This window comes from Anticarsia gemmatalis, chromosome 30 (genome assembly GCF_050436995.1).
Source record: "Anticarsia gemmatalis isolate Benzon Research Colony breed Stoneville strain chromosome 30, ilAntGemm2 primary, whole genome shotgun sequence".
Lineage (NCBI taxonomy): Eukaryota > Metazoa > Arthropoda > Insecta > Lepidoptera > Erebidae > Anticarsia > Anticarsia gemmatalis.
In genome coordinates this window covers 4,193,148-4,221,099 of record NC_134774.1, presented here as the reverse complement: position 1 = coordinate 4,221,099, position 27,952 = coordinate 4,193,148, and the positions used below count along the sequence as shown (strand labels likewise).

Below are 27,952 nucleotides of genomic sequence, written 5' to 3'. Positions count from 1 at the left end.
TGGGAAGAAGGTATGTTTTTAAGTATGTATGATTGAGACTTTTTCCATTGTTATAGGCAGAGACTATATCTGCCTGGCCTTTCCTTCAATTATGTTGGAGTCGCTGCCAGCCTCACCTGGATACCAGTATTTTACATGGAGCAACTGTCTGTGGCAGAGACTAAAGAACATCAATTGCTGCAATACTCACAAAATTACTTTGCTTCATTCACAACCATACATGTCATACATGACCATCAGCTGTGAGTACAATTAAGTATGTATTTAGAAGTATATAAGTACGTTTTTCAGTTATTTGGTTACAGTACTCTGCTTAGTTTGGAATCAAATAACTGTGTGTGAGTTGTTCAATTATATTTATTAAGTATTATTGTTATTAATTACTGTAAACAGCTTTCAAGTTAAATTAAAGTAGAATGCTACTCCTTGGATTACACATTATGTTTACATACATAATATTCATAAAAGAACTAGATATATTAATGATCCTTACAAACTTCCCTTGCCTCATTCTCATCCATACATTAATTATAAAACTAAGAAAATAAATTGATATAGGTAGACAAAGGTGAAAACACTCTTGTAATTTTGTATGTTATTAAACACACACAACAATTCCAGTTCTAGGGAGCAATGTCACAGGTTCTGGATAACTGGTAGATAGTCTATCCAATAGATAAATTGACAAATGAAAACAACTGTCAAAAATTCACCTATTATACTATCTTATATTTATTCAGGATATGAGAAATTGGGTATAAATCTAATAAATATCTTATAGGAGTTGAATAATATAAATATGAAACTAAACAACGTCTAGTTCTAATAGCTTTTCATAATTTCAGCCTGAAATTTGGCAATGAACTACTGATTCCACATAGCTCAACGACAATTGATAATTTAAGGAATTTAACGTTGAAATATGTAGTTTAAAGCTTTATGTACGTATTTAAACGCTAGATGAGTAATTAATACGCGTTTTGAGACTGAAATTTTGCTGACAAATGTGAAAATTCAGTCGTAATAATAGATTTGAAGGGTCGGAAATTTACGATGATTTTAGTAATGTTTCGTGATGGTTTTATGGGGTAAATGCTTACCATCTCGCCAAGGGTTTGCTGGCTCGAAGTACTGCGTCACTATTTGCTCCTCTTCAGGGAAACGCACGGAACGGTTTGTCTTTTTTTTTTCTTTATCATTGTCACTTGGTTTTGGACAATCTCCGCACTCAATTGAACACTTATCGCTCTCGATCGGGCATCCCGCACCCCTATCAGGCTCGACAGACATATCTAACGAGTAATCTAACACATATTACTTCGAAGGACCACATTAGCGAACACAATTCATAACATAGGTACAAAATATAATTCACATCCACTCTCACGACACGACAAGTTCAGAGATCGATTATTTAACATTAACAACACGAGAACCACGTTAATTCACCGGCCATTGCGTATTTTTTTCGCGTTTCGTTGGACCTTTTTTTTCTATCACAATTTTTTTATTGTTCGTTTCGAATCAAAACATTCCGCACCTTTCATACACCGTTTGCCGCCATATTGGATTGAACGAGACAAAAGGAGAGTTTCCTCTATTGACATCTAGAGGGCGGTGTTGGCACACTGTGTTGCCATTTTATTAAAATTTAGTTTTTGGTCGATTTAAAACTCGGTTTAGTGTCACCTGGCGGTGAATAGCTATAACACCGACCTGTTGACTAAATTACATAGTACTAGTTATGTCCGACAGATGTAGCTTTGAACAGCAACTGATGGAAAATGGACCCTCGTAGCATACACGCTAAATAAAATATTTACAGGAAATGCAACCCATGGCCGAACGAAATTATAAAATCAATTCAATTGAATTATTGATAAAGTAATAATCAATTTACCCTCGAATCGACGGCTTTTGTCAGAAGCGTATGGCATCTCGTAGATATTTTACCTTGTTCCTAGAATTCTAGAAAGTAAGTAGAATGGAAATAACATCAAATACAAAACTTGGAAAAGCCTTTTTTATGCGGGGACAATCACACTAACACAAAGTCAAATCATTTATTGCTTACCAAGTTATGGTATATACAAAAGGATCTTCTAGTACGTGAGGTAGTGACAAACTTAGTAGCCTTTTTCAGACATTGCAATTTTCAAATTTCCGTAACTACAACTGAATCGATAATGATAAAGTTAGACAATATAATAGACTGTTAAAGAGGCTTCGGCTTTAGTGGTAAAACATTCAGCGTTTTTATACTTACCCAGTTTTACACTTCTTGTGAAAATCATTTGGCTTTCTACGTACTTTCTTGTATTCGGGACTCGAACCCGATACACTGCTGTCCAATACCACCAATACACCCAATTTATCTAAGACTTGCTCAATATACCTACTTACCTTTGAGGGCACGCAACAAGTCGGTCCCGGTTGTTGTCAATTAAGATAACAGTCGAATCGAAAAGATCTCCCGGAGCAAAAACTATAATACCTATATAACAGCAAAGTTTATTACTTACTTACCCTCTTATTCATAAAAATATACGAAGTTATGAGAGGCCTCTAAAGAGTTTTGTTTCTTTCACTCCTTAGCAAAATGAAAGAGAGAAAACATATTATACTAGCTTTGTAACTAAAATGGGTTTATAGTGTGTTTATGAATAAGAGGATTAATATTTTAGGATGATGTAAATAAACACACTTTTATTATACTAATCCTTTATTTCAGTTGCAAATAAATCGTAATTACAGCCATATTAATCACAACTAATCCGTGTAACAAAGTATTTTTAATTTAATTAAAGCATTAATTTTACTTAACAATATAAAAAATGTTAGACAATTGCATACAAAAAAATCTTTGATTTCCTCTTTCATACAAATGCGTAAGTTTGCTACAAATTGTGTGTAGCATTAAAAAATAATAAAAATAATCTTTGAGAACATAACCTATTAAAAATAAAACTCTAACTTTTAGTAACAAAAACAATATAGCCTCTATAATAAAATAAACAAATCACTTTATAGGAACAACGCCATTTTGAAAATAGCAAAAAAAAACTTATTTATATTTGGGTACATTTTCTACTTGTAATTAGACATCAATTAATAATAATACTGTTGATATTATGTGCTCATTCTATATAGTATATCGTGTCGACTAAACATAGGTACATTTAGACATAAAATATTTAAATTTTTATCATTCCCAAACTGTCAATTAGGTATTTGACTAAAAAACATCCCTTAACTTTAATATAAAATTTTCTAATTTTGAAAACATTTTTTTTAATCTAAACAATTTTATCCCAAACAAAATACTACCCAGTCATATTTTTAAAATTTAATTTTGTGACTACTTAAGCCAATATCACCAATGAGAACATTTTTCAAAAAATACTTTTTTTTTGTCGCATTTTTTCGACTAATTCGCCATATTGGAATTATTCCGAACAGGCATTTAACGACTGACTTATAGCCAAATACCTCTTTTCTTTGTCTACTCCTTAATTTTAGCCATCCCTGAATTCAAATTCGAGTAAAACTCTTAGATATGACTTATATTCTAACCCTCTTATTCATAAAAATATATGAAGTTATGAAAAACTTATAAATTGTTTTGTTTCTTTCACTCCTTAGCGAAATGAAAAAGAGAAAACATATTATAGTAGCTTTTTAACTAAAATAGGTTTATACTGTGTTTATGATTAAGAGGGTAAATATGATAAATTATATTGTCGTTGTGCGTGCAACAATCACTATGCTTTGCTTCCGTACCCAAAGAGTAAATTCCGGTTTAAACCGCGAGCGGAACTGACCCATTAATAACTTTGTTAAACTCGCAAGGGCAAACTGCATAGGTATTTTGAAATCCCATTTTGGTTGAAATACAAGAATGCAGTATTCAAAATTGACGAGTTTATATGTTTTCTTTTTTTAAATGAGTTTTTTTAGTGTCTCCTGTAAATTATGAAAAAAAACTCAGCAATTTTTGCACGCACAGCGATTTCATGTTAATTACAATACATCGATGTTTATTTCCAAAAGTTAAGCTTCAAATCTCGGGCTGAATATAGATGGGTATCCGGAGTATATGTTTAAAACCTTACATTACTAATGATTACACAAAAATATATGTCACATTGAACATTTAGATTTGATTTAAAAGTTAAGTGAATATTCCCGAGGACTTATTATAGATGGGTGACCGAAACATACTGTCATTAATTTTGGTTAAGTTATATTATCCCAGAATAAGTCTGTTATATATTTTAAATGATATTAATACATATATTCTGAAGTAAAATAAAGAATTTTATCTTTTTAATACTGTTACATTGAACTACTACAAATAGATGAAATTGAGTACAATATTTAGAAACTACTGGTTAAATCTGCACTGTTACCAACATATCCTTTTCTAAATGCCCAAAATTCTGCCAAAATTATCACATCTATCTCAAAAATTTCCCCAAAGAAATTACTCCCTGAATTTAGAATAACCTGGAGTTGGCAACACTGGAAATAATATGGCACTAAATTAAGTTTGTATCCAGGTGGTGGCAGAGGGGGGCGGAACCCTCCCCCCTCTCCCAAAATCATCACAATCTTAAGCCCCTTTAAATCCTGGACTAGAAGTTACATTTCAGAGACAAATTTAAGCTATAAGAGAAATAAAATTTTACAGTCAGTCAGAAATTTTCAGTCTGAAAAGAGTCCCTTGGTTATAATTTCAGGGATGAATTACAAAATGTCTTTATTAACTAATTAGTCAGCCAGTCTGATAACAAAAAGAAACTATTTCTATAAAATGCAAAACTGAATACTATACTTGGGCCATTTCAAACAAATCAAATTGAATTGAGAACCTCCTCCTTTTTCTGAAGTTAATTAATAATTAAATAATTATCCCCATTTGAAATATTTAAGAAATTAATCTTTACTACTACCTGGCTCATTGTGATCTTTGTCCGAATTCTTATCTTTATTTTTATCTTTTTTAGAGCTTGCCTGCTTTTTAGGCTTAGCATCTCTACGCATTTGTTGCATATGCTGCATATGTTGCACATATTCCATATAGTTAGCATGGTCTCTCATCATCCCAAGGTACATGACGTCACTGGCTTGCTTTATGCTTCTTTTCATATCATCCGATACCAAACCACCTGGTTTATTTTTATTTATCTTCAAATCCTTTTTCAATTTCACATGGTCTATTAAACATGCCAGCTCGGTTTGGTATCGTGTATCAGCGATTTTGCGTAACATACCCAATTGACGAGATGTAGGGTCGTTTTGGGCTGGTGAAGGAAAACGGAGAGTGTCTGACAATGGATGATATTTGGGAAAGAGTGCTTTACTGTCGGGGAGAACAGATTTTCCTTTAACTTGTATATCATATTTGATTTCAGCACGATAGATCTGACTGCTGTGAGGTAAATTTTCAGGTGTTTTAGCTATCACACTTGAAGCTCCGGCTTGGTCGTTAATAGTCACCTTTTCAAGTTGATCCTGAACCACACTTACCTCCCTCTCGGCTAAGTCTTCCATGCCAAAGTCTTCAGTAGTTTCAATAATGTCCGGAGACAGAGCCCAGTTAACGGGATGTAGATTCTTATGCTTGTATTTCAATACAGCAACCTTCTTCGGCATTGCAACGTATACTGTATGGCCTAATTCCGTCTCAATTACATCTATTTGCAGGATAGGGCACATTGCAAGTACAGGAATGTCGCAACGTGCCATAAAGTTGATCTGTTTTATCGGTTTCTTGTTAAATAGATCCAATTCTCCATTGGTAAATGGTTTGTGGAATATGCAGAGAACTCCATAGTGTGTTCCGATAAAGAATATGTCACCATATGCTCGTGTGACAACGATATCCCTTAATGGTCCTTCAGGGATTAAATGGTGAAATACATACATCCATTGAAAGTACACACGCCAGTCCAATTGAGGTAAGAAGCCGAAGCGATACAGAACGTCCAGCAAATTGCGTTCTGTTGTTAAGTTTTTCTTTAAAACCAGCTTTTTATAGTCTTTCACTGAGTAAATATTTCTCTGATATGTTAAAATATGGAGGACTCCTTTATTGCAGCTAAGTGCCATGACTCCATCGTCCGAGTCATTACTGCGTTCAATAAACTTGCTTTTGAGAGGGAATTCATAGATGTTGCAAACATAGATCTCATCGTTCAGTTTTGTGAAGTACAACTCGGTGTGAGTGAGCAAGAACAGTTTGACGTTGTTGAACAGAGTGGTTTGAGCTTCATCCTTCGAAGAGAGTTCTTTACGGATTACGTACAGCTGCATATGATAGTTCAGAATGACAATCACAGTCTCATTTTCAGTGTAGCTGGAATAATCACCCAAAATCATTCCAGACTGACATATTTTTAGCGTTTCCCCGTCGTAGTACTCGACTCCGCATTTCTTATGAATGCTTAATACGCCATTTTCTTGAATTTCAAAGCTCCTTATCTCGTTGGCCAATGAAGAGGCAGACGCGAACTCGTCAGTCTCTTCCCTCGCTTTGCACAATTGAGGCCAGAGTGACAAAGTACGGTACAAATCGAAAAAACGCAATCCAAATTTCGCCTTACGTTTTGCGACCCAATAATGCGATGCGAAATCCTTTTTGCACTGCGAAAGCCAGAAACTCTCGCTGTTAACGAACCCGTCGATAATCAGCTTCCATTGAACGCAAACTTCGCGGCATTTCATCAAATCTTTTGTTGGTAAGTTAACAAATATTGTTGTGTACAGTTCGGGAGGGAATGTACGGAAGAGACTCAGTGCTTCAGACTCCATCGTTATTTCACTCATTTTCGGTGGTTTTTACGGCTTTGGTATGGATTTGTATTGAGTTATAAACTGAATTTGTGATTTTTAAGCCATTTTCTATACAGAAATGTTGCTATTTTCACTGGAATTTTTATCAGAGGCGGTTTTTGTGTTTTGACACAATGACGATTAGCACGGGTCGTGAACTGAAAGGCAGTGAAAGGTGAAAGGTCATGCTATCTATGAAAACATTACACCGATCAATAAAATAAAGCGAAGCAATCAGTGGGAAACTTTTCATTGTTTAATTTATGTAAAATACTACTCTTTATCAAAAAGTAATATTAAATTTAAGGAATAACAATAATTTCACACAAATATACAATTCATTTTAAATTTGTACGATAAACTAGGTACCTACACAGTCATCTTTGAGTTAATGAATGGCCGGCCTTATGAAACATTCCATGTAATAATTTGCGGCACTTGTCAACATGTTAAGCATTTTTGCGCTAAGCTTACTAGTCAATCCCGAGTATTCAAGAATTGACATTTGACGACTGACATATTTGTAAATAACGGCTGCGTTGTTTTGATTTCAGTAATTCGTAAAAACTGTAAAAAAAGTAATTCTTTTGTGTGAAATAATACAAAATGTCAGCATTTAAACAGCTAAGAGATGTTAGTAACGACTTTGAGCAACAACTACGCAGTGTTTCAGCCGAATTATTCAGCGCCAAAATTGGCGAAAGTTTCGAAGATGGTATTGCGAAGAAAATGAAAGATTTAAACTTTTTAACTTCAAAACTGAGGCTTTTGAAAGCTAAACCTATTGCTTGTAAGTATTTAAGCATTATATTGTACTTCAAAAGTAAAATCTCGTGAAAATTCAATATAAAATTCCAATTCACAAAACGTGAAAAGTTTTATACTAAATGTCCAAAAAAAGCGATCAAATATTGAATTTTACGCAAATTCTTGGGTAAAGCATGCACTAGATGATCGTAGCTATATTTAAATGCACAGTAACACTTTATTTACTTACGTATTTTTTCAGCATCGCCGCAAATCACTGAACAACTGCACTCAGACGTAACTATCAAGGAATATGGAGATGTAGCGAAGTGGAAAGTTCTAGAACAAGCTATAGTAAAATCGTTGACTCAAGCTCATGCAGTCAAGGCACTAATCACTACTCCAGACAGGAATCTGGACCCGGAAATGGTAGAGAGAAAAGAGTAAGTACATTTTTACTTTTTTAACCCGTTTTTATTCCATTGCCAAGCAAGGGTTTGTCCTAAATGAGAGAGGGGTTAGTTATTGTATTGAGTACATTACTCTGGCCAAGTGCAATTTGGGGACTTTGTATGCCTTCAAAGGATGTATTTAATATATTTTAGGCATGCAAGGTTCCTTCACCATTAGAACAAGCGATAATTGTTTCTAATACAAACATAACTATGAAAAGACATTGGTGTGCTACCTAAGGTTTGAAATTGCAACCACTTGTGTGGGAGGTGCCAACTTATACTACTCAGATCACTGCTTATACATTTATACTTGTAATAAATTAATCAATTAAAATATCAGTTGTTAAGTCATGTTCAAAGTTTTCAGGTGGCTTGAACAACTTTGACAATAGGTTGACCACTAACCATATTATTATGAAAATCAAAATCAAATCGTTTCTACATTAAGGTCCATATACAGACACTTATGATAGTCAATGATACAGAGAGTGAATTTACTGCCAATTCAGAAGGTAGGACTAAAATAACAAACCAAATTTTTTTTATAATTTCAGTAAAATAATCCAATCGCTCAAACTGTACCGTCACCAAGAGTCCCAGCTCCGTCACCTGACAACTCTTCAACAGGAGAAGGAGGATGAACTCCTGGCTGTGAGGAGACAGTGGGACGAGGAGCTGAGCAGACTGAGGGACCTACAAGATGAGGCCGAGGAAATTGACGAGGGAGATGTGTCCGGACCTCTTTATAAGTAAGTAACAGATATAATTTACACTGCCACATCTATGTATATAAAAGAAAGTCGTAATAGTTACCCTATTTATAACTCAAGAACGGTTATTTGATTTGAAATAATATTTAGCTGAAAATTTGAACCAGGGGATGGACATAGGATATTTAGCTTTTTGTCCCGACACCTCTGCCTGTATCATATACAGTAGGCGTGATATTAAGCATGTAGTATTTTTGGATGTAAATATGGCAAGAGAAGTTGTAAGGATAATACTAATTGATGTTCTCTGGTCTCTGCCTTACCCTATGAGAACAATAACTAACCCAAATTTGGTCTGACTGTTGGACCGCGCGGATCGATCTCTGAGGTTAAGGCACGCTTGCCGAGGTTGTTCTGCGGATGGGTGACTCGATATCGAGCTCCTCCGTGTTTCGGAAGGCACGTTAAACTGTGGGTCCCGGCTGTCCATTTCGAAGATCTTTGACAGTCGTTAACAGTAGTCAGAAGCTTGAAAGTCTGACAACCAGTCCTACCGAAGGGTATCGTGTTTTAACCCAGGTGCCTGGGTTGAGGAAGTCAGATAGACAGTAGCTCCATGTAAAACACTGGTATCCAGCTGCATTCAGTGAGACTGGAAGCCGACTTCAACATAGTTTGGAACAAAGACTAAGCTAATATATATAAGTATCAGAAGTGCAATCACAAATGTAGTGTATGGTTTGATTCCTGGATGATAGGTAACAAAGTATGAGTTCTAAGACTTCTAAGTTATATTCGAAAATCTGTTTACATGGGACTAACATTGTGGGTGTATTTGTTACACCTCTGCCTACACCTTCGGATAAAACAGGCTTGATTTTATGTACATATATATTGTGTGTCAGTAAATAACAGCATTTCTTTTACTTTCAGGAAACTCCGCACAGTGGTGGACAAGTTAGAAATGATGCGTTGGTTGTTCTGTCGCCTGCTGACGTCACGCGGCTCGCGGGACTGGCTCGCGGCGCCGGCGCAGACCGCGCGGGCGCTCGCCCTCGCACGCACACGACACACCTGCCATTTGTTCTTACAATAATTAAACTAATTACATTATGACAATAATATGATGTTTTTTTTTTTAATTTGAATTTTTTTTATTAGACAACTCCCGCTCTAACCCCCGATTTCCGAGAGTTTATCCATTCAATAGCGTTTTTTTTAATCCAACATTTAAAAAAAATGAAAAAACCCTATAGGTAGTTTTTTTTTTACTTATTTAAAAAGACAAGTAGTTTATCCGCTTAATAGCGTTTAAACTTATATAAAAAAAGAAACTAGGCGCTAAATGTACTGCCATGTGTTCTTAGATAACTAAGTAAATTGTGTCATTATTAAGGATTTTTTTTTTAATTTATTTATAAGACAACTCCGGCTCTAACCCCCGGTTTCCAGTAGCTTATCCATTCTATAGCGATTAAACTGAAATAGAAAAATAGAAAAAAAAACCCTATGGACTGTTGTTTTTTTACTCATTTAAAAATACAAGTAATTTTTCCATTCAATAACGTTTAAACTCATATAAAAGGGTTAGTCCGACAACTTACCCCCGGGTTCTGAGTACATTTAGCGGTAGTTTGTCTATTCAATAGCGTTTTTTTTTATATGACTTAACGCTATTGAATAGATAAACTACCGTTAAATGTAGGTACATCAGAAACCGGCGGTCACACAAGAAACTTTCCTTAGTCTATGGTTGTCATGACAATAAAAGGCGGGAAATTACTTATTGTGTTTAATATTCGAAATCTTGAAATTCATCGCATTTTCCATTATATTGAATACGTCCCGAAGGACATATTATCGCCGCGCTAGCTTTTCCTTGATCATTTTTATTTATATGAGGCGTCATGATGTAATGAACTTGTTTTAGTAAAGGATCGTCGGCTGCATTCGCATTCAAAATGGCGGCGGCAGTGATTATTAAAAAAATGTACATCGCGCGCATGGTGATGTCCTGTTGAAAAAAAAGGATATGGTAAGTAAATTGAAAACTTCCTAGACGATATTTGGCTACGGCGGCCAGTCTCATTGAAACCAACTGAGCAGGACTTAGTTTATAGTGTCCAAGTGTGTACAATTTATAGGTATACAAGTACACTCTCTATTCCTTTTTAACTTTATAGTCCGGTGGGACGGATAACCGACACGACTAAAGTGAGAGGTAAGGCTCTTCAAAACACGGAGATCTAGATACGACGCGACCTCAACATCCTATCTCTAGGATATATGAGAAATTCTTAACGGAGAAACTCCGAAAGGACTTTTTGGCCATACCCAAAAAAAACCTTGCGCGGCAGTCGCATACGCGCCACAGACACCGAAAAAAAATACTTTTAATAAAATTTGATACAGAAAATAGGTAACCTACCTATCATAATTTTCACCTCTGAAAATATAATTATGCGGATAATATCGCGGGCACAAGTTAGTACCTATTATAAATACGAAAGTTTGTGCCTGACAAATCTTTTTATGCGGAGGAAATCGCGGGGAAAATCTAGTATTATAAAAGCAAAAATTTCTAAGAATGGATGTATGTTTGTTACTCTGTTATGCAAAAACTACTGGACAGAAACTTGTGTTAACACATAGGATACTAATTTTTACTCTAGGAAATATTTTTCTAGAAAATCGCGGGCATAAGTTAATCTATACTAATATTATAAATCTATACTAATATTATAAAGCTGAATAGTTTGTTTGTTTGTTTGTTTGTTTGATTGTTTGTTTGTTTGAACGCGCTAATCTCAGGAACTACTGGTCCGATTTAAAAAAATCTTTCAGTGTTAGATAGCCCAATTATCGAGGAAGGCTATAGGCTATATAACATTACGCTACAGTCATTAGGAGCGGAGTAGCAACGAAAAATGTTACAAAAAATGGGGAATAAATAATAATAGTTACTTACAAATGTTTTTTACGTGTTTTCCTTCCTAACACACGTAAGTACGTCTTGTTTGTGCTACACTGAACAGTTAAATAATAAACGTTTTATATTAAGAAATGTTTTTTTCCTTACTTTATAATAAATTATCTTTGTTTCCATACTAGCTGACCCACGCAGCTTTGCTCACGCATTTCGTCTTGTTTTTATTTCTCTCTATAAAAAAAAAACTTGTGCGTACTATTTCGTTAAAATTCTGTTCAGTAGTTTATTGATTGGTTAACAAAATAATGCTTTTTCACTGATTAATATAAGCTATTTTAAATGCAAGAAAGTAAAAGGATCTCTTTTAAAACTTAACTACCACCGTGGCGCAGTGGTTTCAGTAGCCACGCCATTACCATTGCGTCGGGAGGATTCGATTCCCACACGGAATAAATATTTGTGCGATCCACAAATTAATAATATTGTTACTGATCTGTACCTACTTTGTGTCCGTTGTTTGTATGTTTGTTAAAGTCCCCGCGACGCAAGAGAAATTCTTAGTGCGGGAGTTGTCGTTTAAAATAAAAACTACTAAATTGTTTGTTTGTTCACCCGTGCGAAGCCAGGAAGAGCAGCTAGTTTTATTATAAGTAGGGTAATAAGTACTTAAAACTGGGATGTCCCGTTACCCCGTTCTAAAAGGAAGTTATAATTTAAACTATTATCCCACTGCTTGACAAGAGTCTCCGGTATTTTCCCCGAGGCAACACACCAATGACTTTTCAAGTGATGTGTGTATTAGAAATAATTATCACTTGTTATAACGGTAAAGGAAAACATCGTGATGTATGCCTAAGATTTGTTTAATACATTTATTGAGGACTAGCTGACCCGCGCAACTTCGCTTGCGTCACCTAAGAGAATGGGTCAAAATTTTCCCCGTTTTTGTAACATTTTTCGTTGCTACTCCGCTCCTAATGACCGTAGCGTGATGTTATATAGCCTAAAGCCTTCCTCGATAAATGGGTTATGTAACACTGAAAGAATTTTTCAAATCGGACCAGTAGTTCCTGAGATTAGCGCGTTCAAACAAACAAACTCTTCAGCTTTATAATATTAGTATAGTATTGATTATAATATTAGTATTGATAATTCTAAATATGTCATATACTACATGTTTATACATAATAGCACGGAATAACTAACACAAGAGGAAATAATAACTATAATTAAAATAAAAATTTAAGCCTTTATATACTTTTTTTTCATACTTTTTAGTATATAGTCGAATTTAGACTACTGGGCGACTACTAGTGTAATAAAAATGCTCGTTTAGTTTTTAAATATATTATTTTATTTATAATCGTAGTCTTTTGATGGAAAGCATCGTCCTTTCACCATTTTCTCGCCGTCCGGACATATTTTTGCGCCTGTAGCATCGCCGCCTTGGTCGTTATCATTATGAGTATGAATCTTTATAATCCTATGAACTTCGGCCAAGAGTTCGTCTGTGCCAGCCTTGTTCTTGCATTGTACTTCGAAAATGCCAGCAATGATCAATATGAACAATATGGTGGGTCCTAAATGCATTTCTGGTGCCTGTTGACAAACAAAATAATGATTTAAATAGGATTTTTTCAATACTTGCATTGTAAACATTTACTATTTTATTTTATTTTTCTCATGTCAGTGAACTCTAACTGTTCTTTTGAGAATAAATATTCTTTAAACCTATTCTACACATTATATAGTTGTTGTTTGTCGTATGGTTAGTGGTCAACCTAGTGTCAAAGTTGTTCAAGCCGCCCGAGAGACCTTTGACGTGGCTTAACGACTGTTATCTTAGTTACAACAGCCGGGACCGACTTTTAACGTGGCTTCCGAAGCACGGAGACGCCCAGCTCAAATACCACTATGCGGTCACCCATCTATGGAATGACCGCGCCAACGGTTGCTTAACCCGCAGATCGTTTACCAACCGGTGAGCGCAACTGGCTATGGGCGCCTACATTATAACCAGTAGCATTTGCCCGCGACTTCGTCCGCGTGGTTTGTGACTTAGGAATTTTCATACAAACTTTCATCCCCTATTTTATCACCTTGGGGGTAGAATTGACGAAAATCCTTTCTTAGCGGATGCCTACGTCATAACATCTACTTGCATGGCAAATTTCAGCCCGATCCGTCCAGTGGTTTGTGCTGTGCGTTGATAGATCACTATGTCAGTCAGTCACCTTTGAGTTATAAGGCAAACGTTGTTTTGCCACTTAAATAAAAAAAATTGTGTCACTTAGGGGTTTGAAAAATAGATTGGCCGATTCTCAGACCTACTCAATATGTGTAATAGAATACGGGAATAAACGCGAACACTCATTTTACCTTAAAATGCCGTAAAATGCTAGTCAATATGCTCACAAAATTTCAAGCCGTTTCGGAGGAGTAGGGTAACTAACATTGTGACATGAAAAGATATAAACGTACCTGGTTAAAACCGCGCGTGCGTTCTGCAACTCTCGTCGACAAATACTGTGATATTCCAGAAATAGATTGTATATTAATGTTTATTAATACAATATCCTCTTAGCCAAGTTTTCCTATAACTGTACAGTGACGGACTGTTTAGAAGCCTTCAATTCTGCGGGCCTCTGAAATTCTAAACTCTTTTTTAGAGCAGCGACCACACTTCCGGGAAGTGCCACATCCATACTAATATTATAAATGCGAAAGTAACTCTGTCTGTCTGCTACTCAATCAGGCCTAAACTATACTGAACCAATTTGCATGAAATTTGGTATGGAGATATTTTGATACCCGAGAAAGGACATAGGCTATATATCATCACGCTGCGACCAAAAGGAGCAGAGTACCAGAAATTAATGTTACAAAAACGGGGTAAAATTTCACCCATTCTCTCTTATTGGACGCAAGCGAAGTTGAGCGGGTCAGCTAGTAGGCAATAAGCCACGCACGGAATAACTAACATAAGAGGAAAGGGCATATCATAATATTTCAATGAAGATGGCTGTCGCCAAACTCAGCCGATGTCATCTATACTAATATAATAAAGCTGAAGAGTTTGTTTGTTTGTTTGTTTGAACGCGCTAATCTCAGGATCTACCGATCCGATTTGAAAAATTCTTTCAGTGTTAGATAGCCCATTTATCGAGGAAGGTTATAGGCTATATAACATCACGCTGCGGCCATTAGGAGCGGAGTAGCAACGAAAAATGTTACAAAAACGGGGAAAATTATGATCCTGCATTCTCTCTTATGTGACGCAAGCGAAGTTGCGCGGGTCAGCTAGTTTAAACTAAAATATGAAAAGGAATAAACGACTATTATAAATTAAAATGACTACTTAGTCATATTTTGAGGCGCCCATAGCCAGTTGCGCTCACCGGTCGGTAAACGATCTGTGGGTTAAGCAATCATTAGTGCGGTCATTCCATAGATGGGTGACCGCATAGTGGTATTTGAACTGGGCGTCTGCTTCGGAGGGCACGTAAAAAGTCGGTCCCGGTTGTTGTCAAAAAGATAACAGTCGTTAAGCGACGTCAAAGGCCTTCGGGCGGCTTGAACAACTTTGACACTAGGTTGACCACTAACCATACGACAAACAAAACAAACCAGCCATATTTCAATTAAGTACGTGTATTTTGCACTAATACTTTGTGCTTTATGTCGGAGTTCTATCTACGTAGTTTTAGTGTCATCTCTTAGGTTAGTACTACGGTACACCACGCTAACCAAGCGGGTTGGGGACTTTGCATGCCTTCAAGAAATTGAAATCTTTAAAAACAACTATTAGGAATGCAAGGTTTGTTTGTTTGTTTTGTTTTGTTTGTTTTTAAAAAGACAACTCCCGCACTAAGGATTGCTCTTGTGTCGCGGGGACTTTTACAAACATACAAACAACGGACACAAAGCACAACCAGACCCGAAACAATTATTTGTGGATCGCACAAATAATTGTTCCGTGTGGGAATCGAACCCACGACCTCCCGATGCAGGGGTATCGGCGTGGTGACCTAAACCACTGCGCCACGGAGGCAGTCAATTCGAAATCACGAAATTTTATGCGTTTTAGTGGTAGTAGTTTGTTTTCGAATAAAGTTGGATTAGGGGCCCGTTTCTGTTTTGCTGGGCCCCGAAAAACCTGAATCCGCCCCTGGAACTTGAAATAAAATATGTATCATATGTTTGCAAAATTAATATTATTTAGTTATAATTTAAATACCTTTATCCTTTACCTTCGATTACAGGAAAATCAGATACTTGGAAATACGTAGAATGATCGAGATTCCAGTTCAACAACTTAGTAGGGTGCCTTGGCAATCAGGATTTAACTAGTTAACAATTAATAATTCTATGTATTTCTTAAATAAAGTATCTGTATCAAACAGGTCACCGTCAGCTGTATAAGTCGAGTCACTGATGTTATACATTCTGTATGTTGTATACCTCCAGCCGCGAACCTTGCATACAAGACTGGACTATAGTGCAACAGTTTATCAGCCTTATATGTGAGGTTCGTCGAGCTGATGTTACTGACGGATACACTACCGACCGCGCCGCTGAGGCAGGCAATAGGGTAGATAACTATGAGTCGAATTACCTGTCGTCTGTCATTTCCAAAGATCTTTGACAGTCTTTAACAGTAGTCAGAAGCTTGAAAGTCTGACAACCAGTCCTACCGAAAGATATCGTGTTATAACAGTGTTGTGGAGGTCAGATAGACAGTCGCTATATGTAACATACTGGTATCTATTCAGCTGCATCCGGTGAGACTGAAAGCTGACTCCAACATAGTTGGAAGAAAGACTAAGCTATAAGCCAAATCAACTACTTCTTTATGATTATTTTTGATATGAAAACTATCAAAAACTAATTTTTGTGTAAAAAATCGGCAAAGTGACGTCAGTTTCGTATTTCCTTGGTATCAAACGAGTTAAAATGTTTCAGTTTATAATCATTACAATTTCAACATTATTTACGAAAAAAATACATAGCGTAACATTTTAGACGAACCTTTTACGAGTACAAGTTTAATAATTTTTCGTAAACACAGTCAACTACCCAATTGTATTATTATAGAATCTTAATATATCGTACATGTGATTGTGAAGGCTCCCTATTGAGTTGTCCGACTATAATAATATTATATAGCACAATGATATAATAGGAGTTTTAAAATTGTTTTTTTCCTCGTACTTCTTGATAAAGCTTAGTCAGAAAATTTTATTAAATAAGCATTATCCCCAACTGACTGTGGTAGTATTTAGTCGTTTGATAAATAAATAAATAAAATAAATAAATATTATTGGACAACTCACACACGGTCATTTGATTCCAAACTAAGCAGATCTTGTACTATGGTAACCAAATAACTGATAAACGTACTTATATACTTCTAAATATATACTTATATAGATAAATTGACAACCAGGCTCAGAACAAATACTCGTGCTCATCACACAAAGATTTGTCCCGGGTGGGATTTGAACCCACCACACGCGGCGCTACGGTTATTGCGGCGAGGTGACCGCTTAAACCACTGCGCCAAACGTGCAGTTATAAGTAAAATCGTTTTATATCATACTAGCAGCCAGCCCCGGCTTTGCGCGGTTTAAAATATACAGGGTGGAAAATATAATGGGCCATGGAGGGCATACAGCCGAAATATTGAACATATCTTAATTCACTGAAAGGTGAAATGTTTTTAATTAGTTGTATTTTTTCATATTAGCAAGTTCGATTTCCCGGTACACGAAAGCATTTATCTAAAATCTTTGAATATAGTATTAAATTTTTTTTTAAATTCCCCAACAGTCCCCACCCCGCACTTTGTCAGCGTGGTGGACTCAAGGCCTAACCCCTCCCTCATTACGGGAGGAGACCCTTGCCCAGCCGTGGGACAATAATGGGTTAAAAAGTTATTTCGGAAGGAGGCCCAAGAATAGGAAAATCAATATAAAACAAAAGACTCTTTTACTTACATAAATGTATATTAAAAATCTACATAATTTTTACATACTTATTAAAGTTTACATTATCAATTTAAAAAATATATAAAAACAACTATTGTAAAACAACATTTTAACTTCAAATAACGAAAATTGTAACGTCATGAGCAAAAAATTACAACAGTATATTTTCTAAGGTATTTTTTTACCTAAATTATTTTTTATTTGTTATATAAAGACAACTCCCGCACTAAAATTGCTCTTGTGTCGCGGAGACTTTTACAAACATACAAACAACGGACATAAAGTACAACCAGACCCAGGTGGGACCCTAATAGCATTTATTTACTCGCTCTGTCACGGGGACTTTTACAAACATACAAACAACGGACACAAAGTACAACCAGACACAAAACAACTATTTGTGAAACACACAAATATTTGTTTCGTGTGGGAATCGAACCCACGTCTTCCCAGCGCACTGGTAGTGCATGTATTTATCTATATGTATAAAAGGCTGACTGGCTGTCTGATTGATTATTGATTGATTGATTGACTGACTGTCTGTCTGACTGCCCAAATTACTGGAAATAGAAACTTGAAAATTTTGCACAAATAATACGCTTACTTTATTTAAATTGCTTGACGTTTCGGCACAGATCACACTGGCCTGCAATTGCGTTTCCTTGCATAGGTATTATAACATAATTATTTGCATTTTAATTATTTTCCATATATTAATCAACTCAATTTTTAACATGTAAAAATCAACTATAAAAAAAAGTTGTATAGCGTAACAAAAACATGGGAACGGTATACAAATTCAGATATATAAACTACTATTGTTACCTTATATAAATATTTTATATGTACTGAATTAAAAATTTATAATATGTAAGTTCAACCTGGGTAACTTTGAATCATTTAGGTAACATTGAACGTGGGAATTTGAACAAGTTTCCATTATTTTGTTCATATGAAACCAACACAATTGATAAAGGTTTATTTTAGTTTTGCAAACTTTTATCAATTGTGTTGGTTTCATATGAAAAAATAATGGAAACTAGTTTAAATTCCCACTGTCAATGTTAACCAAATGATTCAAAGTTACCCAAGTTGGTTGACTGTACTAAATTAGCGACTTTTTATTTATATATACAGTTCGTATACAACTAGTAAATGTATTATGTAGTAATGTACTACTTAAGTAGAAAAAAAAAATAAGAAAAAGAATTAAAAAAAATTGTTGGTAAGCTTGTCAAACCTGATTTCTGAAATTAAAAAATATTCGCCTTATGTATAATAAAAATTAAATAAAAAATATTTTCTAAATGTATGTAACTGATTGCAGATCTAAGTAAATATTTATACCTTATTTTAATGACTAAAAATATACATAATATACTTATTATTTTACTAATAAACATAGTATAAGCTCTGATTAGTTATAAAGTGTTTTGTCTTCATAATATCATAAGTCTAGCCTTTCTTCCAACTATATTGGAGACGGCTTCCAGTCTCATACACAGCTAAATACCAGTATTTTACATGGAGCGACTGTCTATCTGACCTTCACAACACAGTTACCTGAGTTATAACACAATACTCAGTAAGACTGGTTGTCAGACTTTCAAGCTTCTAACTACTGGTAACGACTGACAAAGATGGTAGATAAAAAATAATTTAACGATTTCAAATACTCGTGAAAGTTTACGAAATAAAGAATATTTGACTTTGACTAACGAAAATGACAACCAACAATTTAGCGTGCCTTCTGAAACACGGAGCAACTCGGTATGTATAATACGGTCACCCATCCACAGACCAATCTTGACAAACGTAGCTTCACCTGAGAGATTCGTGCGCCTGTTGTTACTAAGCCATGAGATTTCTCCATTCATGATTGCGATTGGAAACCGACTTCAACATAGTTGGAAGAAAGATTAGGCTGATGATGATTTGAAAGTGACAAAATACTGTATAACTATTCAGAACTAACACTACATTTTATTATACTCAGGCCTTTACAAACGTGCTCGCTACGTCATAATCAAAAGAATCATTGGAATGTGACAAAAGCTTAACACACACTGTATCGCGCATGAAACAACAATCGCTCGTGTAAGGAGAAAGCAAAGAGCTGTTGCCGCGCTCACCTCCCCGCGCCCGCGAACATCGCTCTCTCAGAGCACAAGCGTTATACTGTACCGTACTAGGAACGTGCGATACAACGTGTGTGGGAAGATGGCTAATGTGTAGTGAGCGAGAGACTCCGATATAATGACTTGACAATGCACGTTTGAAATGGCCTGAGTAAAGCAAGACTGTTATTCTTATATTATTGATACAAGCCTTTAATTTAAGGGCTGAAATAGATGTACATATATTTTACAGTTCTTACAGTTATAGTGCCATATTATTTTACAACGCAATATAAAGGCCGCGATAGAATCATGAGACCGCGACAGTAACTTGGCTTTAAGTAATGCATATTCGAACTGACTTTTGACTGCAGTGATAGCCGAGTGGTATAAGTTAATACCTACGCAAGTGGTCGCAGGTTCGAACCCGAGGCAACACACCTATGACTTTTAATTATGTGTGTATTAGAAATAATTATCACTTGCTCTAACAGTGAACGAAAATATCGTGAAGAAACCTTGCATGCCTGAAATTTGTTTAATACATTTATTGAGGGCATACAAAGTCCTCAACCCGCACTTGGCCAGCGTGGTGGACTCAAGGCCTAACCCCTCCCCCTCGTTTGAGAGGAGACCCTTGTCCTGCAGTGGGACAGTAATCGTAAAACAGGAACCGCCGGCTTTACAGTCGCGGTCTCATGTCTCTCGCTGTAACTCACAACACTTCACTATAAAAACGTCTTAACTCACACAATTTAACACACAAAATACACCATTTTAAAACTCAATCGGTACTTCATGCATAACTAACTTATAACCTAAGTTACTCAACGTATTTAATTTTTGTGAACTGTTAAAACTATCATATTCGGTGAGCTCCACAATTGGAGCAGGAATTTCAAAGTCCACTGAATTCAGGTAGTCCTCATTTTCAGCAATATCAAAGCCGTTCTGGGTGATTTCATGTAGATTGTCAAAGTATATTTCAGGTCTTGAGTCTTCGAATGGCATTTCAGGGTGGTTAAGTCTTATGCATTTGTGTGATTTCAGTAAAGAAGGCCATACAAATGTTTCTTCGCAGACTTTGCAGCGGAGGGTGTTGTAGTCCAAGTGAAGGGTTTCAATGTGACGGTTTAGGCAGTAGCTCGTTGAGTAGTATTTGCCGCAGGTCTGAAATGAGAGTTAGTAATATGTTAGTATTGTTACAATGTTTTATATGAAAGATACAGTTTACTATATTTTGATTGCCTTTATAGCACTTTGGTAGTGCATGTATACGAAATCGCATCGGTAAAGAAATAAATAATATTATATAATTTTTTAATTTGGTTGAACGCGCTAATGTCAGTAACTACTGGTCCGATTTGAAAAATTCTTTCAGTGTTAGATAGCCCATTCATCGAGAAAGGCTACGACAAATAGGAGCAGAGTACCAGTAAAAATGTTACAAAAAGGGGTATAATTACGACCCATTCTCTCTTATGTGACGGAAGCAAAGTTGCGCGGGTCAGCTAGTAAATAAATATAAATATTTTTTGGACAACTTACAGACTGTACATGATCATTTAATTCAAGCAGAGCTTGTACAGTAAACGGACAATGAGATGTTAATAGGACAATATAGCAGTGCAGAAACGCATAGCATAAACTAAGTAAAAATGTTATACATATTTGCATAATAGGGCAAAAAATCTATTTCAATCAGTGCTACACATAACTTGGAAAAATCATTGCACACACCAATGACTTTTCCAAGTTACGTTTACCTCAACGGAGATATCACGTATTTCAATTGACAACTAGTGTACGAAAAATTGTTGGTCACTATTCAGTACATTGCTGCTTTTACGCATTATGGTTATAATTGCAATATATGGGAGAAAACAATGTACAGGGTAGTAGCTTTCAAATAGTTGTTAACTGAGATATGTGATAGGCACCACTTGTGTGGGAGGTGCGTGTTTAGGCCAATCGGCTATCATTGCCCCATTTACTTACTTTAGTAACTAAAGTATAAAAACTTCCCCTTACTGTCCCACTGCTGGGCAAGGGTCTCCTCCCATAATAAGGGAGGGGTAAGGCCTTGAGATCACCACTCATTAAATTTTAATTAAACACATTACATTAAAAAATCAAGCAGTGCCGCCAGCAACCAGTATTTAAATAAACAACATACCTGACACTGATGTTTAGATAAAATAGTCTTTTTACTCTTCGGATCAACAATAGCTTTCTTAATCTCTCCATTATTAACATCTATGGTTTTCACGTCCACACTTGAAATCATGTCCGTTAAGATTTTCCCTCCAATCCTTAACGGTTCCAATACAACAATAGGTTTCATGTACTCCGGTATAACTTCACCATTTCTGAACGTAGTCTTTATCTTTTTCTTAGCTCTCTTTTCCCGTATTTGAGAATTGTCACTTGTTTTCAAAAAGTGAGTCCATTTATGCTGCAACATTGTCGTCTCTGTATCAAACTTTTTCATGCATTGATCGCAGAAATAGTAGTCTTTGTACCCCGTCATGGCTTTGTTTGTCAAATCTGGTAGTAAGGATACATGACTTTCTATAACTTCTCGTTCAACTGAGCTCTCGTCGCAGAAATTACATAAATATAGTCTCTCGTTACCTAGAGCCCGCATTCCATATAACGAAGTGGGTCTATCATTTGAATGTAGGAATGATATGTGATGTGCGAGTTCACATTTAGTTTTTAATTGGTCTTTGCATATATCGCAGACAAAACATGTACTTACATGGTCATAGCTGTGGTCTTTCAGGTCCATGAACTTAAAATAAGAGTCATTGCAAGTTTTACATTTGTGTAGTTTCATAGTTCGACATATATTGCGTCTATGTTCAGCATATTGTAGCTTATTCGGTAACCATAAACCGCATATGTCACAATGTAACCGTATATGTACTTTAAAAAACGTACGATCAGCAAAGCTCTTGTTACAATAATTACATATGTAGCATTTCCGCTTCTTATGCAACAATTTCATATGTGTTTTTAAAAATTTGTATGTCTCAAATATTTTAGTACATTTTCGACATTTATGATATTCTTTCACTTCATGGATTATTACGTGGTCTGAGAACGATACGCGCTTCTGCGGCTTATTATTAGGCTTATATATTATCATATGTTTATTTTCTTGATGTTTTAACAACTTTTTTTCGCTTGAGTAAACCTTTTCGCAGATTTTACATTTAATATTCGTCATGCCGATGTTTTCTTGATCGCTGCCTGAGTCTGAGGATGTCTGGCGCTCCCGCCGAGCCAGAACCGCTTGCTGCAACTTCTTCAAGTCCTGCTTAGCGAGTTGAACTAAACAAATCTGACTCAGGCGAGATGAATGAACGGAATTAATTTTGGCGCCCGTTTTACCTATTTTTTCATTCAATGTATGATTTTTAACTGTATGTAAATAAGGTGTTATGTCATAACGCTGGACTACAACTCGAGGCACCTTCTCGAACCCTCGGAATCCTTCCAGCGGGATATTTTCACCACTTTCCGACGATTCTCGTCTTTCGCCCACTTCCAATGAGTCGTCAATTGGAACGTCTGGTTCTTTTTTAACTCCATCGCTCGTGGACATCAGAGAAAACCAATACCGCGGGAAAATAAAATAAGAAAAAGAAAAAACTAAAGATATTACTAAAAATGTCAACAAGGCGATATGTCATGCTAAAACAAAGATGTAATGCAGTGGTGGCCAATCGCCATCATTCTTCAACTGTCAATAATATAACCGGTTGTTGCCGGAAATACTTTTGCATTTTTAATATCGGCTTTACAGGTAAATTAAGGTAAATAATAATTTATTATGATTAAATACAAGCATATAATTCCAAATGCTTATTGTATTTTAATCAATTCATTCAATTATTGTAAAGTAGCCTCATAAAAAACCGATATGATTCTAAACGGAACATTTTTTCTTGTCTGTGTATTCATGTAATCTGTGGGAGACGCGTTCAAAAACCATACAAGATATTAAGATTATGTCATCGAAGTTTATTTTAATTGGTTTATTTCTTAAAAGAAATAAAAATATATATTTAAAGAAAATATTCAGAAAGTAATAATAGTAAGTTTCTATTTCAATTACTGAATACACGATTTTACTTCAAAATTTGCACAAACTTTTTTAACGTATGAATTTACGGATTTGAGTTTCAAAACGTACCTGTACAATATCACTACAAATGTCAATATAACATTGAAATCCTTTATGCCATAAAAGCATTTATTTCGTTCTAATAAAGGCTAGAATCCTGGCCGAAATACGAACAGAATTACATAACAGTAGTAAAACTGTTTATCTAATTTGATTTTTCTTATCCGGTACATAAGTACCTACTTAATCTATTGTGCTTGTGGCTAACACGCAAAATAATCAATTCGCGTGTTTTTACGTAAACAAATTATTTTTAAAACAGCACTCAGTGCGTTATACAGCAATGTTCCCACCGACTCGTATAAGGAGCTGCCTTCCAGTGATAAATCCGATGTTCAGACAAAAACTAAGGCCTCATAGGCCGTTTCGCCATACATCGACTTTGCACAATTCGAACCAAACAAAGAGCGCTCAGCTACAGAAAAATAAATGGATGAGTTTTAGATCTATAATTACTAGGTGGGTGCCTCTCGGTAGTGCTATTTACGTCGGCTGGTGTTATATCCGCGCGAGCATTAACTATGAAGTGTCGAAAGTGGAGATTTTATTTTACGAAATGTTTCCGTTCCGTGTGACCAGTCGTTTGTGGGGCCGTATAGCGGCTTGTGAGCTGCCAACATCGTTACGAAGCTTCGTATACGGAACTTATGTGCGTATGTTCAACGTAAATTTGGATGAGGCGGCAGTTCCTGATTTGAAATACTACAAAAGTTTGTCAGCATTCTTTACGAGAGCGTTGAAGGACGGTGTGAGATACATATCGCCTGCTCCGTGTGTTTCTCCGTGTGATGGTGTAGTTTTAAACTGTGGAACGGCAGACACAGACAAGATAGAGCAAGTTAAAGGCGTGACGTACAGTTTAGAAGAGTTTCTCGGCGAAAATAAATGGTCGAAGAAAAAAGACGACAATTATTACGACTCTTTGCTTACTAACAAAGAGAATGTATTACACCAATGTATAATATATTTAGCACCGGGTGATTATCATCGCTTCCATTCTCCGTGTGACTGGACGGCTACATTCCGAAGACATTTTTCTGGTAAATTGTTATCGGTGAATCCCTGGCTAGCAAGACTCATACCTGGTCTATTCACCATCAACGAACGAGCTGTGTACGTCGGTGAATGGAAGCACGGTTTCTTCAGCATGACAGCAGTTGGTGCAACGAACGTTGGATCAATAGAAATTTACAACGATCCAGATCTACGAACAAATACTAAAGGTAAACGTAACAGGATTAACGAGATGGAACTCGGTGCAGTTCCGTTGAAGAAGGGAGAGTTGTTCGGTCAATTTAATATGGGTAGTACGATAATACTGTTGTTTGAAGCCCCTAAAGACTTTAAGTTTGATATGCAGTCCGGTGAAAAGGTTCTAATGGGCCAGTCTTTATCGCAAGCATCTCGGTCACAGTCTAGGTGACTAGATACTAGTACGTTAGTCCAAATAGCCCAAATGGGACTCCTATTGTACATGTTTTCTTTGCTAATATAAATAGTGTAAGCTTTTAAACCACATCGTCACTGAATCGTTCATAATTGATACTGTATGCAATGATACAATGACACACTGATATTTCCTATGTAAGTGTTATAAAACTATAATATTTTCCTTTAAAACAAAACAATCATTTCTGCAATAGGTATATTTGTTTATGGCCACACTAAACTGTACATTATCATCAGTATGAAATTAGTAGAGAGTCTTGTACGCAAGGTTCGCAGCTGGAGGTATACAACATTCAGAATGTAGAACATCAGTGACTCAGCTTATACAGCTGACGGTGACCTGTTTGATACTGATACTTTATTTTGGAAATACACAGAATTATTTATGATTATTTAGATAAATCATGCTTGCTATGGCTCTATACTAAGTTATAACACTGGAATTCTTTTTGTAACTACCGTAAACTGTATATTGTGGTCACATAGTGCCCTTTTCAGTCAAAACTTTTGCATATAGTTCATCAACTAGTAGAGAGTCTTGTATACAAGGTTCCCATCTGGGAAAATCAAGCAAATTAAAAAAAATAATAATGTTATTTTCCTGTAAACTGACATATTCAAATACTTACGTCTTATAATTTGATTATACACTACATATAAGTTTGGGAGCCTGTACTAGGATAAAATCAATGCAATATCCACCAACTTAGAAAAGAGTCTTGCATGCAAGGTTTTCGGTTGGCAGAAACATGTAAAATTTAGAATTAAAAATGTAATTTACATGTATATTTATACTGCAGATGATTGTCAAATAGTCAACTACTCTATTAGTCATACCAGTATTTTATGTTCCTATGTGATGCCCCATTCATTCATCATGTTTCATCATATGGTTAGTGGTCAACCTAGTGTCAAAGTTGTTCAAGCCTTTAACATGACTTGACTACAATATTAATTGACAACAACCAGGACTGACCATTTACATGCCCTCCAAATTACAGAGACACTCAGCTCAAATACTGTTATACGGCCACCCATCTATAGAATGTCAGCACTAAGGTTGTTTTACCCAATTTTTGTTTATGGACCTTTGGTAAAATATAGGCTACTAGCTGACCCGCGCAACTTCGCTTGCGTCACCTAAGATAAATTTTCCCCGTTTTTGTAACATTTCCGTTGCTACTCAGCTTCTAATGACCGTAGCGTGATGTTATATAGCCTATAGCCTTCCTCGATAAATGGGCTATCTTACACTGAAAAAACAAATCAAATCGGACCTGTAGTTCCTGAGATTAGCGTGTTCAAACAAACAAACAAACAAACAAACAAACAAACTCTTCAGCTTTATAATATTAGTATAGATTAGGCCCCAATTTCGATAAATAATATTTCATTTCAATATGACATTATTAAATTTTCATGTATCCATCATAATCATGTGTAAATTACTTATTGAGAAAGTAAGTCTTTGTAGGACACCAGGTCTAATCCTGGACAAAGAATCAGTCATGGTTAATTATGTATGTTTATATAAAAACTAGCTGACCCGTGCAACTTCGCTTGCGTCACATAAGACAGAAAGGGTCATAATTTTCCCCGTTTTTTTACTTTTTTACTGATACTCGGCTCTTGTTGATTCTAGCGTGATGATATATAGCCTATAGCCTTCCACGATAAATGGTCTATTCAACACACAAAGAATTTTTCAATTCAAAGCAGTAGTTCCTAAGATTAGCGCGTTCAAACAAACAAACTCTTCAGATTTATAATATTAGTAAAAAATAGTAAAAATAATAGAATACCAAAATTTGTTACATGACTCATTATACTTCGAAGGTATCGTAATAATGTTTACAAAACACTAATTTTAGTTTACACTATTAATACGAAAGCTAAATTTATCAAATTACTCCTATGTTTATATTGAAACCATCAATAATCGACATTTCCCGCTAAATTCTATTTTAAACAATGACTAATTCACGAGTCGTAAGTAACAATAGCCGCGCAGATCGACCTCCCAGGTTAAGCTACTCTTACCGAGGTTTGCCAGTGGATGGGTGACCATATTATACATACCGAGTTTCTTTGTAATTCGGAAGGCACGTTAAATTGTGGGTTGTAATTTTCAAAGATCATTGACAGTCGTTAACAGTAGTCAGAAGCTTGAAAGTCTGACAACCAGTCTTACCGAAGGGTATCGTGTTATAACCCAGGTAACTGCGTTGTGGAGGTTCGATTGTAGTTCCATGTAAAATACTGGTATTGAGCTGCATCCGGTGAGACTGGAAGCTGACTCCAACATAGTTGGAGTAAAAGACTAAACTGATGATGATAACATTATTCTTACGAAATCACAATTTACAAAATTACTATCTATGTTTATTTTATAACCATCAATAATGGAGTTTTCCCGCTAAATTCTATTTTAAGAGAATGACTAACTGTTCCCAGTTATGCACGTACCTACATTATTGATATTAAAATGTTGCAATATTACGCTGTGTACATACAAACACTAGCTTCGGCCCG

The 27,952-nt window shown here is 35.8% G+C and overlaps 5 protein-coding genes and 1 long non-coding RNA gene across 7 annotated transcripts in view; 2 read left to right on the top strand and 4 right to left on the bottom strand.

The window, feature by feature from the left end:
- The window catches only part of LOC142985631 (uncharacterized), a 49,908-nt gene extending 48,343 nt beyond the window's left edge, over positions 1-1,565 (bottom strand). The window contains exon 1 of the mRNA XM_076133916.1: positions 1,101-1,565. Coding sequence (XP_075990031.1) covers positions 1,101-1,290 — 190 coding nt within the window. The 5' untranslated portion in view covers positions 1,291-1,565. The remainder of the gene's footprint in view (positions 1-1,100) is intronic.
- On the top strand, positions 1,073-9,888 carry LOC142985634 (uncharacterized). 2 transcript variants are annotated; one of them, XM_076133919.1, is made up of 5 exons: positions 1,073-1,173; positions 7,389-7,624; positions 7,844-8,024; positions 8,591-8,785; positions 9,680-9,888. In XM_076133919.1, exons 2-5 carry the CDS (start codon positions 7,441-7,443, stop codon positions 9,840-9,842), a joined length of 723 nt encoding a protein of 240 aa, XP_075990034.1. In that variant the 5' UTR covers positions 1,073-1,173; positions 7,389-7,440; the 3' UTR covers positions 9,843-9,888. The 2 variants fall into 2 exon arrangements, with proteins under 2 accessions (XP_075990034.1, XP_075990035.1); XM_076133920.1 differs by lacking the exon at positions 1,073-1,173 and adding an exon at positions 6,590-6,740.
- On the bottom strand, positions 4,427-7,175 carry LOC142985632 (uncharacterized). Its single transcript, XM_076133918.1, has one exon. It carries the CDS (start codon positions 6,826-6,828, stop codon positions 4,936-4,938), a length of 1,893 nt encoding a protein of 630 aa, XP_075990033.1. The 5' UTR covers positions 6,829-7,175; the 3' UTR covers positions 4,427-4,935.
- A 636-nt stretch (positions 9,889-10,524) lies between the features above and the next one.
- LOC142985636 (uncharacterized) lies at positions 10,525-11,793 on the bottom strand. The gene is made up of 2 exons (XR_012960218.1): positions 11,715-11,793; positions 10,525-10,760 (listed from the first exon to the last, which is right to left on the bottom strand). It is a non-coding gene; the product is annotated as an uncharacterized LOC142985636 (long non-coding RNA).
- A 5,879-nt stretch (positions 11,794-17,672) lies between these two features.
- LOC142985573 (uncharacterized) lies at positions 17,673-23,509 on the bottom strand. Its single transcript, XM_076133815.1, has 2 exons — positions 21,956-23,509; positions 17,673-20,949 (listed from the first exon to the last, which is right to left on the bottom strand). The coding sequence occupies exons 1-2, from the start codon at positions 23,387-23,389 to the stop codon at positions 20,557-20,559; spliced, it is 1,827 nt and encodes a 608-aa protein (XP_075989930.1). The 5' UTR covers positions 23,390-23,509; the 3' UTR covers positions 17,673-20,556.
- A 600-nt stretch (positions 23,510-24,109) lies between these two features.
- On the top strand, positions 24,110-27,121 carry Pisd (phosphatidylserine decarboxylase). Its single transcript, XM_076133512.1, has one exon. It carries the CDS (start codon positions 24,255-24,257, stop codon positions 25,392-25,394), a length of 1,140 nt encoding a protein of 379 aa, XP_075989627.1. The 5' UTR covers positions 24,110-24,254; the 3' UTR covers positions 25,395-27,121.
- Positions 27,122-27,952: the final 831 nt, after the last annotated feature.